This window comes from Diorhabda carinulata, chromosome 6 (genome assembly GCF_026250575.1).
Source record: "Diorhabda carinulata isolate Delta chromosome 6, icDioCari1.1, whole genome shotgun sequence".
NCBI lineage: Eukaryota > Metazoa > Arthropoda > Insecta > Coleoptera > Chrysomelidae > Diorhabda > Diorhabda carinulata.
In genome coordinates this window covers 22,788,569-22,806,664 of record NC_079465.1, presented here as the reverse complement: position 1 = coordinate 22,806,664, position 18,096 = coordinate 22,788,569, and the positions used below count along the sequence as shown (strand labels likewise).

At 29.3% G+C, this 18,096-nt stretch overlaps 1 protein-coding gene across 1 annotated transcript; it reads left to right on the top strand.

Moving 5' to 3' along the window:
* The first annotated feature begins 298 nt into the window (after positions 1-298).
* On the top strand, positions 299-17,040 carry LOC130894854 (tubulointerstitial nephritis antigen-like). The gene is made up of 9 exons (XM_057801870.1): positions 299-575; positions 10,072-10,234; positions 12,227-12,410; positions 12,481-12,639; positions 12,723-12,911; positions 12,969-13,103; positions 13,179-13,378; positions 16,558-16,709; positions 16,773-17,040. Exons 2-9 carry the CDS (start codon positions 10,072-10,074, stop codon positions 16,926-16,928), a joined length of 1,338 nt encoding a protein of 445 aa, XP_057657853.1. The 5' UTR covers positions 299-575; the 3' UTR covers positions 16,929-17,040.
* The last annotated feature ends 1,056 nt before the right edge of the window (positions 17,041-18,096 follow it).

Genomic DNA, 18,096 nt, shown 5'->3' with positions numbered 1-18,096 from the left:
ATTTTTCATAGTGGATCGGATTTTGGTTCAATACCTTTGTGAATATAGTTATATTGATAAATCCTGAAATTTTTAGGTTAATTTTGGAAAATTGTTGTAAAACCTTCATAATTCAAAATCCTTTCATATGTAAAAAGCAACTACAACAGTTCTGGTGTCTACAGGACAATATTTAGTTTGCATTTTCGTACTGACGGCAAAACTGACAGTGTAACCGGCGCTTAATATTTCTAAATACTTTTACGAATACCAACGTTTAAACTTAAACTTAAATTTAACCAGTTGTATTCTGTATATAATTCGATTAAACGTTATTAGAGATTTACCAAATATTTTCTTTTAAAATAACTTTCAAATTCGGTGAAAATATTATGAAATTGAACCCTTTAATCCCTGAAAAATAAACTGTGTGCGACCTTGATCATCGGTTTTCAATAAAAAGATAAAGAGATATAAGTTGGGCTAGTGGCATAGTGAAGAGTGGGCATCACGTCTTAGTTAGTTTGCCATCAAACTGTGTTTCAAAGCACAACGCAGTGGTCGGTGATACGAGTGGTGATTCGAAAAACGGAAAGGTAATTTCAATATTCAATCAAATCTTATCAAGATATTGTTTTGTTTTCAATTATTATTGAAAAAAAAATTTTTTTTAAAAATAATTTTTAAAGCAATAATTAATTATTAATTAAAAAATTTATATTCGTTTATAGAAATTTTTTTAATTTTTTTAAATTACCCTCAGACACATATTTTTATTAACAAAATTCGTTTTCCGGGTATATTTGGTAATTTTTTGAAAAAACAATTGCTATTCATGAAGGTTTTATCAATAATTTTTGAAGGAATTTGGAAAATTTTAATTCGTTGTCTTCATATTTAATACGTATTTGAATTTAGACAAAAATGATTTAAAAATATATTTAAAGCGCAAAGTCTTAAAAAGTGACTTTTTCCCAATTAAAATTTCATGCGATTTACCGACATTTACAATAATTTGATACGGGTGGGACATAAAAAGATATATTAAGACCAAAAACGTTCACTGAAAATTTATTAAACATCCCGTAGTTAAAAAAAAAATCGATAACAGATAAATCGAAATCAATTTTTAATGCTCCCTCGTAAAATTTCTTAAGCAAAAAAATTGTAGATTTCGATTTTTTATGCTCTATAATATAGATTTCCGAAAAAAAACCTTTCTGTCATGTATTTATGTATATATAGGACGTCCCAAAGGATCTATTGGATCCCCTTTCCTTGCTGCGATGTTGAGGAACCCAATTTAGAATATGGGATGACTTTAGATACAAAAGTTCTTCGTTTTCTATTCCATACTCTCCCAGTTCTGGAGTTTCTTGGTGTTTCACACTTGAAGAGAATGTGGATAGAGGTTTAGTCCTCTATGCAACAGAATCTGCATTATCTGCTAAGTCCAACGTCTTTAGATGTTTGGTAAGGCTACAACGCCTCAAAAAGAGTCCTAATACAACGAAATTTTAACGGAAAAATGAAAATTCTGTGTCAAAAATAACAAAATGGTATTTTTCCATGTTTGTACGTATATATAGGACGTCCCAAAGGATCTATTGGATCCCCTTTTCTTGCTGCGATGTTGAGAAGCCCAATTTAGAATGTGGGATGACTTTAGATGCAAAAGATCTTCGTTTTCTGTTCCATACTCTCCCAGTTCTGGAGTTTCTTGGTGTTTCACACTTGAAGAGAATGTGGATAGAGGTTTAGTCCTCTATGCAACAGAATCTGCATTATCTGCTAAGTCCAACGTCTTTAGATGTTTGGTAAGGCTACAACGCCTCAAAAAGAGTCCTAATACAACGAAATTTTAACGGAAAAATGAAAATTCTGTGTCAAAAATAACAAAATGGTATTTTTCCATGTTTGTACGTATATATAGGACGTCCCAAAGGATCTATTGGATCCCCTTTTCTTGCTGCGATGTTGAGAAGCCCAATTTAGAATGTGGGATGACTTTAGATGCAAAAGATCTTCGTTTTCTATTCCGTACACTCCCAGCTCTGGAGTTTCTTGGTGTTTTACACTTGGAGAGAATGTGGATAGAGGTTTAGTCCTCTATGCAACAGAATCTGCATTATCTGCTAAGTCCAGCGTCTTCAGATGTCCATTGAGGCAACATGCGATTCGTTCAATCGATTTAAAGATGAAACCATTTTCAAGAAAGTCTTCGAGCAGCAATACAGTAAAGGGATGAAAGAAAGAAAGACTACGATTCATAAAATGTTTGGAGCTATTAAGAATTTCTAGATTTAAAATCCTTATTTTCCTGTAGAACAGAAATAAGGACGATAATGACAATTAAGTGTCTTGGCTTATGGTCAGCTGGTAATCCAAAGAAAACCCCATCATTGCAAACCAGCAAAGAAAAACAGTCTACTGAGATTATCCATCTATGGGACCAGAGCATTTGATCAGGTCAAACCAAGAATCAATTCCCTGTATGTTTTTCGTATTTTGAGAACGTATAAAATGGAAATACAAATTTGTCACAAGGTCAGTTGATATCGTGAATGTACAATTGAAAGAACTTCATTTAAATTTCTAATAGATTTTTTATTTAAATTTTTAATTATGGATTATATGCAAACAAAGCAAATGGTTAGCGTGTCTTTCAAATGAAATGTTTTAAATTAAAATCTCGACTTTATATATTTTTAGTAGACATTAATGGAGATGAAACTTAACTTGGACAGACTACAATTTTATGGTTTGAGGAAATTAGTGATTGAAAGAAATTTTTAGATATTTTTAAAAATATTGAACCAGCATTTGTTGATGTTATATATAAGGCTGTTACCTCGTTAGAAATTATTACATTTTATTTCGCCAAAACTATTTTTCGATTTTTGTAAGGGTGTATTAGATTTGTACACATTTTATACTTTTTTTACTTTTACTTATTTTTTTACGATTTTTGATCATTTTTTGAGTTAGTTATTTTTAATGATGTTTTATAAAATTTTAGTCAATCTGCTTTTTCTTCATTTTAAAGTGATTTCCTTTAGTTTTATATCCCATAAAAGATATTTTTGTGATTTTTTCAGACATTTTCTAGTGTTTTTTATACTTTAAATCATTTTTCAATATTTTTTGGATCACATAAGTTATTTTTAGTGACATTTAGCCCTTTTTCTTTGGTTTTTTCACATTTTGAGTGATTGTTTTCTATCCCATAAAAGGTATTTTTGTAAATCTTTATCTCATTTTAGCCATTTTCTAGTGTTTTTTATACTTCAAATAATTTTCCCATAATTTTGCGACCGAAAAAATTATTTCTAGTGACATTTAACCCTTTTCTTTTGGTTTTTTCACATTTTAAGTGATTTCCTTTGTTTTTTTTTTTACATTTTGAGTCATTTCCCTTTGTTTTTTATTCCATAAAAGGTATTTTTGTAAATCTTTATCTCATTTTAGCCATTTTCTAGTGTTTTTTATACTTTAAATAATTTTTCCATAATTTTGCGACCGAAAAAATTATTTCTAGTGACATTTAACCCTTTTCTTTTGGTTTTTTTCACATTTTAAGTGATTTCCTTTGTTTTTTTTTTACATTTTGAGTCATTTCCCTTTGTTTTTTATTCCATAAAAGGTATTTTTGTAAATCTTTATCTCATTTTAGCCATTTTCTAGTGTTTTTTATACTTTAAATAATTTTCCCATAATTTTGCGACCGAAAAAATTATTTCTAGTGACATTTAACCCTTTTCTTTTGGTTTTTTCACATTTTAAGTGATTTCCTTTGTTTTTTTTTACATTTTGAGTCATTTCCCTTTGTTTTTTATTCCATAAAAGGTATTTTTGTAAATCTTTATCTCATTTTAGCCATTTTCTAGTGTTTTTTATACTTTAAATAATTTTCCCATAATTTTGCGACCGAAAAAATTATTTCTAGTGACATTTAACCCTTTTCTTTTGGTTTTTTCACATTTTAAGTGATTTCCTTTGTTTTTTTTTTACATTTTGAGTCATTTCCCTTTGTTTTTTATTCCATAAAAGGTATTTTTGTAAATCTTTATCTCATTTTAGCCATTTTCTAGTGTTTTTTATACTTTAAATAATTTTTCCATAATTTTGCGACCGAAAAAATTATTTCTAGTGACATTTAACCCTTTTCTTTTGGTTTTTTTTCACATTTTAAGTGATTTCCTTTGTTTTTTTTTACATTTTGAGTCATTTCCCTTTGTTTTTTATTCCATAAAAGGTATTTTTGTAAATCTTTATCTCATTTTAGCCATTTTCTAGTGTTTTTTATACTTTAAATAATTTTCCCATAATTTTGCGACCGAAAAAATTATTTCTAGTGACATTTAACCCTTTTCTTTTGGTTTTTTCACATTTTAAGTGATTTCCTTTGTTTTTTTTTACATTTTGAGTCATTTCCCTTTGTTTTTTATTCCATAAAAGGTATTTTTGTAAATCTTTATCTCATTTTAGCCATTTTCTAGTGTTTTTTATACTTTAAATAATTTTCCCATAATTTTGCGACCGAAAAAATTATTTCTAGTGACATTTAACCCTTTTCTTTTGGTTTTTTTCACATTTTAAGTGATTTCCTTTGTTTTTTTTTTACATTTTGAGTCATTTCCCTTTGTTTTTTATTCCATAAAAGGTATTTTTGTGAATCTTTATCTCATTTTAGCCATTTTTTAGTGTTTTTTATACTTTAAATCATTTTCCCATAAGTTGGTGACAAAAAAATTACTTTTAGTGACATTTAGTTCTTTTCCTTTGGTTTTTTCACATTTTGAGTGAGTTCCTTTTGTTTTTTTTTTATTCTATAAAAGGTATTTTTGTGAATCTTTATCTCCTTTTACCCATTTTATAGTGTTTTTTATGATTTAAATAATTTTATAGTCATTCAGCCCTTTTCCTTTGGTTTTTTTAGAGTTTAATTGATTTTCTTTAGTTTTTCATTTTCCAAATGTCGTTTTTGCAATTTTTTATAATCCTTTCTCATATTTTCAGCCATTTTCTATTGTTTCCTTCAGATGGAATCATTTTATAATGTTTTTAAGCTACAAAAATAATTTTTATAAACTTTTTTTTCACAATTTAAGCTATTTTCGACTATTTCATGATAATTTTTTTATTTTATGATAATTTTAATTTTTTAAATATTTTTTTCTGTTTTTCAGCCACCAAAGTGATTTGCTTCCATATTTTCAGCCATTATCTTTTAGTTTTCAACGATTTTGATCCTTTTTTTCTGTTTTTAAGTGATTTAAGTGATTCTTTCGGCCGTTTTGCATCGTTTATCAACAATTTTATTCTATTTTTCATTATGTTTTGATAATTCTTATAATTTTTCAGCTACAAAAATGACTCTTTTTATACATTTTCAATCATTTTTTGTAATCATTTCTCATATTTTCAGCCATTTTCTATAGTTTCCTTCAGATGGAATCATTTTATTATGTTTTTGACATACAAAAATCATTTTTAGATATTTTTTTTCACAGTTTCAGCAATTTTCGACTATTTTATGATAATTTTAATCATTTTATTACGTTTTTCAGCCATTATCTATTAGTTTTCAACGATTTGATAATTTTTTTCTGTTTTTAAGTGATTCAAGTAAATCTTTCAGCCGTTTTGCATCGTTTAACAACAATTTTATACAAGTTTTCATAATTCAGATCATTTTTCAGCTACAAAAACTACTTTCTACATTTTCAATAATTTTCTCTTGCTTTATAGCCATTTACATTGATTTTTAGTCAAATGGGAATTGAATTTTCATAGCATATTTTACTGAAAATTATTGGAAATATAAAAAATATAATATATACAAATACAAGATCCTTCTAAAAAAATTTTATCACATAAAAAAACAAATAAGTTGATGCTTTTAACTAAGTTATGTAAATGATCGTTTATTCATTAGCATGTTTTATTCTTATTTTATCTATTAATGGCCTTTAAATGCGAAATGGGATTATGTCATGGTATTCGTCTAAATAACACGACAAATATTTTTGAAAAAAATAAAAAAACTTTGAATATTTATAGTATTTCGATACGTTTTCTTCGATCTTTGTGCCGATTACATGGAAATTAATATAATTTATTTATATTTCAACAAACAGCCGAGGTTATTGTTGTAATTAATAAACAGGTTGTCCCAAACGACGGTTTAGTTCATTTATAATAAGTAATTGTTTTTTTTCTCGTTTTTGTGTTTGTTCGACTAGAATTTGATAAAATTAATGTACGTAATTTACTGCACATACTGTATAATAACTTTCGATCTATATTATGAAATTTGAATGAAAAATTGTGTGTAGGACAGAAAATCACAATTCCTCTCTGCTATTTTCATGAAAAATTTGCAGTAAACAAAATAATATATGGGGAAAATCAATTTTGAAACGATTATTTTTTTAATTTTTATAAAAAATGTACAAATCTTGACAAAATCGAAGTTTTCTCTACAATTTTTATTAAAAAACTAACAACACATGAGTTTTTCTCATGATTTTCATGGAAAAACTCGCAAATCATGTTTTTACCTGTATATTTCATGAAAAAATTCACAAAACACGAGGAAATCGGAGTTTCTCCTGTAGTTTTTAAGGAAAACTCACAAAATATAGCGAAAAAATTTACGAATCATAATGAAATAATAAATTTTCTCTTTAATGTTCATGAAAAAACTAACAAAGCAGAACTAAATCATGAATGTTTCTTGTATTTTTCATGAAAAAGCTCATAAATCAGAACAGCATTATCATTTACCATACAAATTTCATAGAAAAATTTACAAAGTGCAGCGAAATTATGAGTTTTTCCCTTTTTTCATGGAAAAATTCATAATCACAAGGAAAGCATGAGTTTTACATCCAATTTTCATGAAAAAATTCACGAATCACAACGAAATCATCAATTTCTTCTGAAATTTTAATGACAAATCCATAAATCATACTAAATCACGATTTTCCTATCAAATTGTAGGGAAAAATTCACAAAACAACGAAATCTAAGTTTTTCTTATAATTTTCATGAAAAACACACAAAGCACAACAAAATCCAAGTTTTTCTAGTAAATTTCATGAAAAACACACAAATCACAACAAAATCGTGCAATTTTCATGAAAAAAACACAAATAATAACATAACGAAAACGAAGTTTTTCTTGCAATTTTCATGAAAAACACACAAATCACAACGAAAACGAAGTTTTTTTCGTAATTTTCATGAAAAGCACACAAATCACAACGAAAACGAAATTTTTTCGTAATTTTCATGAAAAAAAACACACAAATCACAACGAAAACGAAATTTTTTCGTAATTTTCATGAAAAAAAAACACACAAATCACAACGAAAACGAAGTTTTTTTCGTAATTTTCATGAAAAGCACACAAATCACAACGAAAACGAAATTTTTCTTGTAATTTTCAGGAAAAAAAAACACACAAATCACAACAAAATCATGCAATTTTCATGAAAAATACACAAATAATAACATTACGAAAACGAAGTTTTTCTTGCAATTTTCATGAAAAACACACAAATCACAACGAAAACGAAGTTTTTTTCGTAATTTTCATGAAAAGCACACAAATCACAACGAAAACGAAATTTTTTCGTAATTTTCATGAAAAAAAACACACAAATCACAACGAAAACGAAATTTTTTCGTAATTTTCATGAAAAAAAAACACACAAATCACAACGAAAACGAAGTTTTTTTCGTAATTTTCATGAAAAGCACACAAATCACAACGAAAACGAAATTTTTCTTGTAATTTTCAGGAAAAAAAAACACACAAATCACAACAAAATCATGCAATTTTCATGAAAAAAACATAAATAATAAGATAACGAAAACGAAGTTTTTCTTATAATTTTCATGAAAAACACACAAATAATAACATTACGAAAACGAAGTTTTTCTTGCAATTTTCATTAAAAACACACAAATCACAACGAAAACGAAGTTTTTTCGTAATTTTCATGAAAACCCATACAAAGCACAACAAAAACGAAATATTTCTTGTAATTTTCATGAAAAAAAACACACAAATCACAACGAAAACGAAGTTTTTCTTGCAATTTTCATGAAAAACACACAAATCACAACGAAAACGAAGTTTTTCTTATAATTTTCATAAAAAACACACAAATAATAACATAACGAAAACGAAGTTTTTCTTGCAATTTTCATGAAAAACACACAAATCACAACGAAAACGAAGTTTTTTCGTAATTTTCATGAAAACCCATACAAAGCACAACAAAAACGAAATATTTCTTGTAATTTTCATGAAAAAAAACACACAAATCACAACGAAAACGAAGTTTTTCTTGTAATTTTCATGAAAAACACACAAATCACAACGAAAACGAAGTTTTTCTTGTAATTTTCATGAAAAACGCACAAAGCACAACAAAATCCAAGTTTTTCTAGTCATTTTCATGAAAAACACACAAATCACAACAAAATCATGCAATTTTCATGAAAAAAACATAAATAATAACAACGAAAACGAAGTTTTTCTTATAATTTTCATGAAAAACACACAAATAATAACATAACGAAAACAAAGTTTTTCTTGCAATTTTCATGAAAAACACACAAATCACAACAAAATCATGCAATTTTCATGAAAAAAACATAAATAATAACAACGAAAACGAAGTTTTTCTTATAATTTTCATGAAAAATACACAAATAATAACATTACGAAAACGAAGTTTTTCTTGCAATTTTCATGAAAAACACACAAATCACAACGAAAACGTAGCTTTTCTTGCAATTTTCATGAAAAACACACAAATCAAAACTAAATCGTGCAATTTTCATGAAAAACACACAAATCACAACGAAAACAAAGTTTTTCTTGTAATTTTCATGAAAAACACACAAATCACAACGAAAACGAAGTTTTTCTTGTAATTTTCATGAAAAACGCACAAAGCACAACAAAATCCAAGTTTTTCTAGTCATTTTCATGAAAAACACACAAATCACAACAAAATCATGCAATTTTCATGAAAAAAACATAAATAATAACAACGAAAACGAAGTTTTTCTTATAATTTTCATGAAAAACACACAAATAATAACATAACGAAAACAAAGTTTTTCTTGCAATTTTCATGAAAAACACACAAATCACAACAAAATCATGCAATTTTCATGAAAAAAACATAAATAATAACAACGAAAACGAAGTTTTTCTTATAATTTTCATGAAAAATACACAAATAATAACATTACGAAAACGAAGTTTTTCTTGCAATTTTCATGAAAAACACACAAATCACAACGAAAACGTAGCTTTTCTTGCAATTTTCATGAAAAACACACAAATCAAAACTAAATCGTGCAATTTTCATGAAAAACACAAAAATCACAACGAAAACAAAGTTTTTCTTGTAATTTTTAAGCAAAAGCACACAAATCACAACGAAATACAAGTTTTCAAAGAAAAATTACCAAGCACAACGCAATCATAAGTTTTCTTTGTAATTTTCATGATGAAAACAAGGTAATATGAAATTTGAGTGTTTCAAATTTTCATGAAATACTGACACAGCACGGCGGCATCAGTTTTCCTCGAAATTTCTATGAAAAAATTTACGAAAATCACAATTTTTCCATATTTTTTAATTTAAGGAAAATCGATTTTGGAACGAATAATAATTTTTTGTTTTGTACCAAAGTTTCTTATCATAGTCAGGGTCGCATAAAATCATGGTGTTAATTTAATTACAAAAAGAACGACGATGATGATAAAATACGATTTTAAAAATGATTTCATTTATGTTTAATTCAAGTACATATAAAGTAAAAGATCTCACAGAATATTAATGATGCTAATATTGGATGACATCATCCCTAACTTATGCGCAAATATTATAAAGAAATTAAAATTAAGGATGCAAGCGACGTTTCGAAAATTTACGTATTCAATTTCTTCGATACTTTTATTCAATGTAAATCTCGTCTTCTGGTACCATTGTCGCATTTGGGCTTTTCGAAAACCAGTTTGTCATTTTTTTTTTTTTTGAAAATTATGCCGTTTCGTTTCAGATGATTTCGAAGTTGTTACTGGGCTGCGTTTTAACCAGCATGCCGATACTTATACTTGGAAATTCTCTAAGAGATGACGATTTCGCTGATCTTCGCGGACCGTACTGCGAAAATATTGGATGCTGCTCAAGTAGAAGAGATTCGTGCTCGGTACCGATCATAGGTAAATGAAAATCACAATTTTTCACTGTCAGTTTTATGGAAAATTCACATAAAACGAATTTTTATAATGTCAAACTCGATTTTGAATTGACTTACGGTGCAAAGTACAATCGGATCAAAGTTTTTCGTACAATTTTCATGGAAAATTCACGCAATCTAATGAAATTGTCAGTTTTCCGTGCAATATTCACGAAACAATCATAAACATTATCGAAATATTGAGTTTTTTCGAAATTTCTATGAGAAAATTCACGAAATCATCAAATTTCCCTGCAATTTTCATGGAAAATTTACACTGAAGAAAATTGCATATGGAGAAAATGAATTTTGAAAGAAATCACTGCGTGATGAAAGGAATGTGGGGTTTTCTGCCATTACCATGAACAATTTTCAAATAACGACGAAGTCAACATTTTCGTCTGCATTTTTAATAAATTTTTTTTCAGAATGGTATAAAAGCTTTTCCTACAAATTACTGCATGAGAAATTTATAAACCTCGACGAAATCGAACTTTTCCCTGCACTTTTCATGAACAACTTACAAATCCTGACGAAATCAAAGTTTTTCCTGCAATTTTTATAAAAAATTCACGCAAAAACTAAAGTTTCTCCTGCAAATTACGAATCACGACGAAATAGAAGTTTTTCATGTAATTTTCATGCAATTTCCATGAACAATTCACAAAGCCTATCGAAATCAGAAGTTTTTCTTGCACATTTCATGAACAACTTACAAATCATGACGAAATCAAAGTTATTCCTGCAATTTTAATAAAAAATTCTCGCAAAAACTAAAGTTTTTCCTGCAAATAACGAATCACGACGAAATCGAAGTTTTTCATGCAATTTTCATGAACAATTCACAAAGCCTTTCGAAATCAGAAGTTTTTTTGCACTTTTCATGAACAACTTACAAATCATGACGAAATCAAAGTTTTTCCTGCAATTTTAATAAAAAATTCACGCAAAAATTAAGGTTTTTTCTACTATTAAGTAATCATGATGAAATTAGCACAACTAAATCATGAGCCTTCCTTGCAATTTCTATGAGAATATCACAGAGCAATAAAAAATCAAGACTTTTCTTTGCAATTTTAATGAAAAAATTCACAAAATCACAAAACACACTGCACTTTCCAAGGATAACTCTCAAAACATTAGGATAACTCATAAAACATAAAGTTTTTACTGCGATTTTTATAAAAAATTTCCATGGAAAAGTTCACAAACCATAAAAAAAACACAAGTTTTCATGCAATTTTCACGAAAAAGTCACAAAGCACAACAAAATAATTAATTCTCCTGCAGTTTCCTTGGAACAATCCCAAATCACAACGATATTTTATGTATTTTCAGCTATTTTCCTGAAAAAACTCTCAAAGCACAATGAAATCCTAAGTGAATCCTGCAATATTCATGAGACATTCACAATGAAATCGAAGTTTTTCCTATAATTTCCATGAAAAAGTTCATAAAGCACCAATAAATTGCAGTTTTTCATGCAATTTCCATGAAGATCATTCAAAAAACACAACAAAATCATAAGTTTTTTATGCAATTTTCTTGAAAACTCACAAAATACGTTAAAATTCACAATGAAATTAGATTTTTTCCTATAATTTCCATGAAAAAATCCACAAAGCACCAAAAAAATCTCAGTTTTCATGCAATTTCCATGGGAAAATTCACAAAGCACCAAAAAATCAGTTTTTCATCATGCAATTTCCATGAAAAAGTCACATAGCACAACGAAATTATATTTGTTTTCAGCCATTTCCACAGTTTTTATGCAATTTTCATGAAAAAGTCACAACGAAATTATATGTTTTTTCAGCTGTTTTCCTGAAAAAACTCACAAAGCACATTAAAACCGTAATTTCTTCTTCTCATTTCCATGAAATAGCATCTACAGTTTCTACAATTTTCATCAAGACAACGTACAGATCAACAAATAAATGAAGACAATAAGCCATTTAATAGAAATTTGTTTCAGGAACTTTATGTTACTGCGATGAATTCTGCAATTCCACAAGAGTAAACGATTGTTGCCCGGACTATTGGTCTCATTGTAGAGGTATACCGTTCCCCGAACCAGCACCGCCTCCGTTAACCAGTTGCAAATACAAAGATAGAGCCCTTCGTCAAAACGATACTGTTCAAGATAATTGTAATAAATGGTGAGATTTATTAACTGCATTCCATTAATCGAAGTTTTTTCCATTTTCTTTTTTTTTTACATAATTGCAGTGTTTGCGAACGCGGTGATTTGATGTGCGAACAAAACGTCTGTATCATAGATTCTAATATAATTGAAACGATCAACAGAGATCCGGAAAACTTCGGATGGACCGCTACGAATTATTCCCAATTTTGGGGTCACACTTTAGACGAAGGCGTTCAATACAGGTAGGACCAAAAAAAATGTAATTAACAGTTTCATCGTTGTGTTTTATTGGAAAAAATCTAATATGGAATATATCAATCGACAGATTAGGGACGCTTCCACCACAACGTTTCGTTATGACCATGAACCCAGTTCAGAGAATCTACGATCCGAATTCTCTACCTAGAGAATTCGATTCGAATCTGGTCTGGCCTGGTTTGATCACTGGAATACAAGACCAAGGATGGTGCGGATCCTCGTGGGCTATTTCAACTGCTGCAGTAGCTTCCGATAGGTAAAACAAAACATTTTAATAAATTTTCGTTATGATATTTATATATGTATTAAAAAGGTATGGGATTGTTTCGAAAGGTAAGGAAGCGGTTCAGCTCAGCGCTCAAAATTTGATATCTTGCGATACTCAAGGTCAACAGAGTTGTAGCGGAGGTCATTTGGATAGAGCGTGGTCTTTCACTAAAGCTTATGGGTAAGTAGAAGCTTTCACATCGATTCTACATCGATTTAGCAAGTATCCAACTGGTCTAACTCATCTTCTATTTAGTCTTGTGGATGAAGATTGTTTTCCATATGTAGCCAGAAATGAGAGATGTACCATTAAGAGAAGAGGGACTTTGGAAGCTGCGGGTTGTAGACCTCCAGTTTATTCTGATAGAAGAGGAAGATATACCGTTGGTCCGGCTTATAGGCTTGGAAATGAAACGGATATCATGTACGAAATCACCAAATCCGGACCTGTACAAGGTGAATTTTTCTTATAGTTTTTATAAGTAAAAAAACTCCACCAATTTTCAATTTTTTAGTTCAAAATGTGTTAGTGCGTGTTCTCCAGTCATTTTTTTCCACTTTTCATTCGGAATAAAGTTTTGATGAACCGTTTGTTTTACAAAAAAATCAATAACTAAGGTTTTTCCTGCAATTAACCAATCACGACGAAATTAGATGTTTTTACTGCATTTTTTATGATAATCATTTACAAAGAACAACTAAATTATTAGTTTTCCTTGAATTTCCTATGAAAAATTCACAAAACACAGAAAAATCACAGTTTTTATGCAATATTCATGAAAAACTCGCAAACACAACGAAATCAAAGTTTTTACTGATGTTTTCATGAACAAATCACAAAGATTACCGAAATCATTAGTTTTTCCTGCAATTTTTATAAAAAATTCACGCAAAAACTACAGTTTTTCCTGCAAATAAACAATCAATACGAAATCGGAGATTTTCATGCAATTTTCATGAAAAATTCGCAAACACAACAAAATCAAAGTTTTCACTGATATTTTCATGAACAATTCACGAAGATTACCGAAATCATTAGTTTTTCCTGCAATTTTTATAAAAAATTCACGCAAAAACTACAGTTTTTCCTGCAAATAAACAATCAAGACGAAATCGGAGATTTTCATGCAATTTTCATGAAAAATTCGCAAACACAACAAAATCAAAGTTTTCACTGATATTTTCATGAACAATTCACGAAGATTACCGAAATCATTAGTTTTTCCTGCAATTTTTATAAAAAATTCACGCAAAAACTAAAGTTTTTTCTGCAAATAACCAATCAAGACGAAATCGAAGTTTTTCATGCAATTTTCACGAAAAAGTCACGCAAAAACTAAAGTTTTTTCTGCAAATAACCAATCAAGACGAAATCGAAGTTTTTCATGCAATTTTAACGAAAAAGTCACGCAAAAACTAAAGTTTTTTCTGCAAATAACCAATCAAGACGAAATCGAAGTTTTTCATGCAATTTTCATGAACAATTCACAAAACCTATCGAAATCGTAAGTTTTTCTTGCACTTTTCATGAACAACTTACAAATCATGAAGAAATCAAAGTTTTTCCTGCACTCTCCAAGGATAACTCTCAAATCTTCAAGAAATCAAAGTTTTTCCAGAAATTTTATGAAAAATTCACGCAAAAACTAAAGTTTTCCCTCCAAATAACCAATCACGACGAAATCGAAGTTTTCTTGCACTTTTCATGGAATTTTCATGAAAAATTCGCAAACACAACAAAATCAAAGTTTCCACTGATATTTTCATGAACAATTCACGAAGATTACTGAAACCATTAGTTTTTCCTGCAATTTTTATGAAAAATTCACACAAAAACTAAAGTTTTCCCTGCAAATAACCAATCACGACGAAATCGAAGTTTTTCTTGCACTTTTCATGCAAATTTTCATGGACAATTTCCAAACCCTATCGAAATCGTGAATTTTTCTTGCACTTTTCATGAATAACCTACAAATCATGACAAAATCAAAGTTTTTCCAGAAATTTTATGAAAAATTCACGCAAAAACTAAAGTTTTCCCTCCAAATAACCAATCACGACGAAATCGAAGTTTTTCTTGCACTTTTCATGGAATTTTCATGAAAAATTCGCAAACACAACAAAATCAAAGTTTCCACTGATATTTTCATGAACAATTCACGAAGATTACTGAAACTATTAGTTTTTCCTGCAATTTTTATGAAAAATTCACGCAAAAACTAAAGTTTTCCCTGCAAATAACCAATCACGACGAAATCGAAGTTTTTCTTGCACTTTTCATGCAAATTTTCATGGACAATTTCCAAACCCTATCGAAATCGTGAATTTTTCTTGCACTTTTCATGAATAACCTACAAATCATGACAAAATCAAAGTTTTTCCAGAAATTTTATGAAAAATTCACGCAAAAACTAAAGTTTTCCCTCCAAATAACCAATCACGACGAAATCGAAGTTTTTCTTGCACTTTTCATGGAATTTTCATGAAAAATTCGCAAACACAACAAAATCAAAGTTTCCACTGATATTTTCATGAACAATTCACGAAGATTACTGAAACCATTAGTTTTTCCTGCAATTTTTATGAAAAATTCACGCAAAAACTAAAGTTTTCCCTGCAAATAACCAATCACGACGAAATCAGAAATAAATTTTGATGAATCATTTGTTTTACAAAAAAATCAAAAACGTAAAGTCTGGAGATCTGGAGACTAGATTTTTTTCCAAAAAATAAAAAATTTTGAAAAGCTTTAGATTGAATGCTGATCTTTTGCTTTGAGTTGTTACATCTTCTTCATTTGTCTCTAGCCACTCACCACAGTGCAATATCCTGCATTACTTGTTATTGACTTCAAATCAACTTCTTGTTTGTCCTAAAACGAGTTTCCACTCTGTTATCTTTCAGATCTCTTCGTATATTTCCATTTAAACCTTTGGATATTCATCACTGTCACCATATGACCCTTTATTCATATCCTGATTCATTTGGTATTCTCCATTGGGTTTAATAAGTTCTAGTATCTATCTCAAGATCTTCCTCTTCAATATTCGAAGATCCTCTTCGTCTTTCGCCGACAGGCACTTGGCTTCTTTGAATGCTCGCTCAAACCATCAATATACTTCTTCTAAGACACGTTTTCTTTCAACAAACGCTACGCGGGTCTTGTTCTAGGTCTTCAGTAGACTAGTCCTCTGGTTACCATGCAATCACCAACTGCTTTTTGTTTCTGACAAATCTTAGATGGTATGGAGTTAATTTGGGGTCAGTAACTGGCTGTTCTTCTTCTAATTGTTGAACCATACACATCGTTTTCTCGCGTTTCTTTTGTTGGACTTGACCACAAGTGAAAGCTCGATTTTTTAACAATGCGCTTATTTGTATTTAATAATAATATTTTAAACATTATGTCAGTCAGGAACGATAAAGAAAAAATTGACTTTCATGATTCCAAATAAACTCTATAATTTTTTAGGTTATACCGTAATTTTTTTAGATTTTTTCAATTTACGTAAGTTAAAAACAAATTGATGATTTATAACATTTGATATTTTTTCACATATTTGTGCCAAGATCGATTCGAAATGACAAATTTTAAGGCCGGTGTAATTAATTTATTTATGCGTGTTTGTTCGTAGCTACCATCAAGGTCTACCATGATTTATTTGTTTATACCGGGGGGATTTACAAGCATACTGATTTGGCTTTAAATCACAAGCAAGGTTATCATTCTGTGAGGATTGTCGGTTGGGGTGAAGAGAATACGTATAGAGGAACAATTAAATACTGGGTAAGTCTTCTATAAAAAATTCCATAGACAAACGAAAATTTTAATTTTGATATTTAATTTCAGAAAGTGGCTAATAGTTGGGGTACGAATTGGGGTGAAAACGGTTATTTCAGAATTTTAAGGGGAGAAAATGAATGCGAAATTGAATCTTTCGTGATAGCTTCGTGGCCGCATATTTCAAGAAGAATTTTACTGTCGAATGAAGTCAACATAATTTGAAAAAAAAATAATATTTTTCGTTAGTTTAGGGTATAATTAGTTTCAGTTTATTTTTGCTCTAATATACACTTTTGTAGAATTTTTTTTCTAAATTAAAATATTTTGAAAATTATTCTTTAGTTTTTATTATACACGTAGAGACACTTATGGTGTCTGCCAGTGTAATTTCCCTGGTAATTAAAAGGCAGAGGAGGACCAGCTCTACAGTCAGCTCGATAATTTGGAACAAAAATCGTTTTTTCTAATTTAGATGACTTCATTTCGCAACAGGATGTTATTTAGCTTCATATTTAAGTAAACAAGTTTTTTTTTGTTTGCCAGTGTAATTTCCCTGGTAATTAAAAGGCAGAGGAGGACCAGCTCTACAGTCAGCTCGATAATTTGGAACAAAAATCGTTTTTTCTAATTTAGTTGAGTTCATTTCGCTACAGGATGTTATCCAACTTTATATTTAAGTAAACAAGTTTTTTTTGTCTGCCAGTGTAATTTCCCTGGTAAATAAAAGGCAGAGGAGGACCAGCTCTACAGTCAGCTCGATAATTTGGAACAAAAATCGTTTTTTCTAATTTAGATGACTTCATTTCGCAACAGGATGTTATTTAGCTTCATATTTAAGTAAACAAGTTTTTTTTTGTTTGCCAGTGTAATTTCCCTGGTAATTAAAAGGCAGAGGAGGACCAGCTCTACAGTCAGCTCGATAATTTGGAACAAAAATCGTTTTTTCTAATTTAGTTGAGTTCATTTCGCAACAGGATGTTATCCAACTTTATATTTAAGTAAACAAGTTTTTTTTGTCTGCCAGTGTAATTTCCCTGGTAAATAAAAGGCAGAGGAGGACCAGCTCTACAGTCAGCTCGATAATTTGGAACAAAAATCGTTTTTTCTAATTTAGATGACTTCATTTCGCAACAGGATGTTATTTAGCTTCATATTTAAGTAAACAAGTTTTTTTTTGTTTGCCAGTGTAATTTCCCTGGTAATTAAAAGGCAGAGGAGGACCAGCTCTACAGTCAGCTCGATAATTTGGAACAAAAATCGTTTTTTCTAATTTAGTTGAGTTCATTTCGCAACAGGATGTTATCCAACTTTATATTTAAGTAAACAAGTTTTTTTTGTCTGCCAGTGTAATTTCCCTGGTAAATAAAAGGCAGAGGAGGACCAGCTCTAC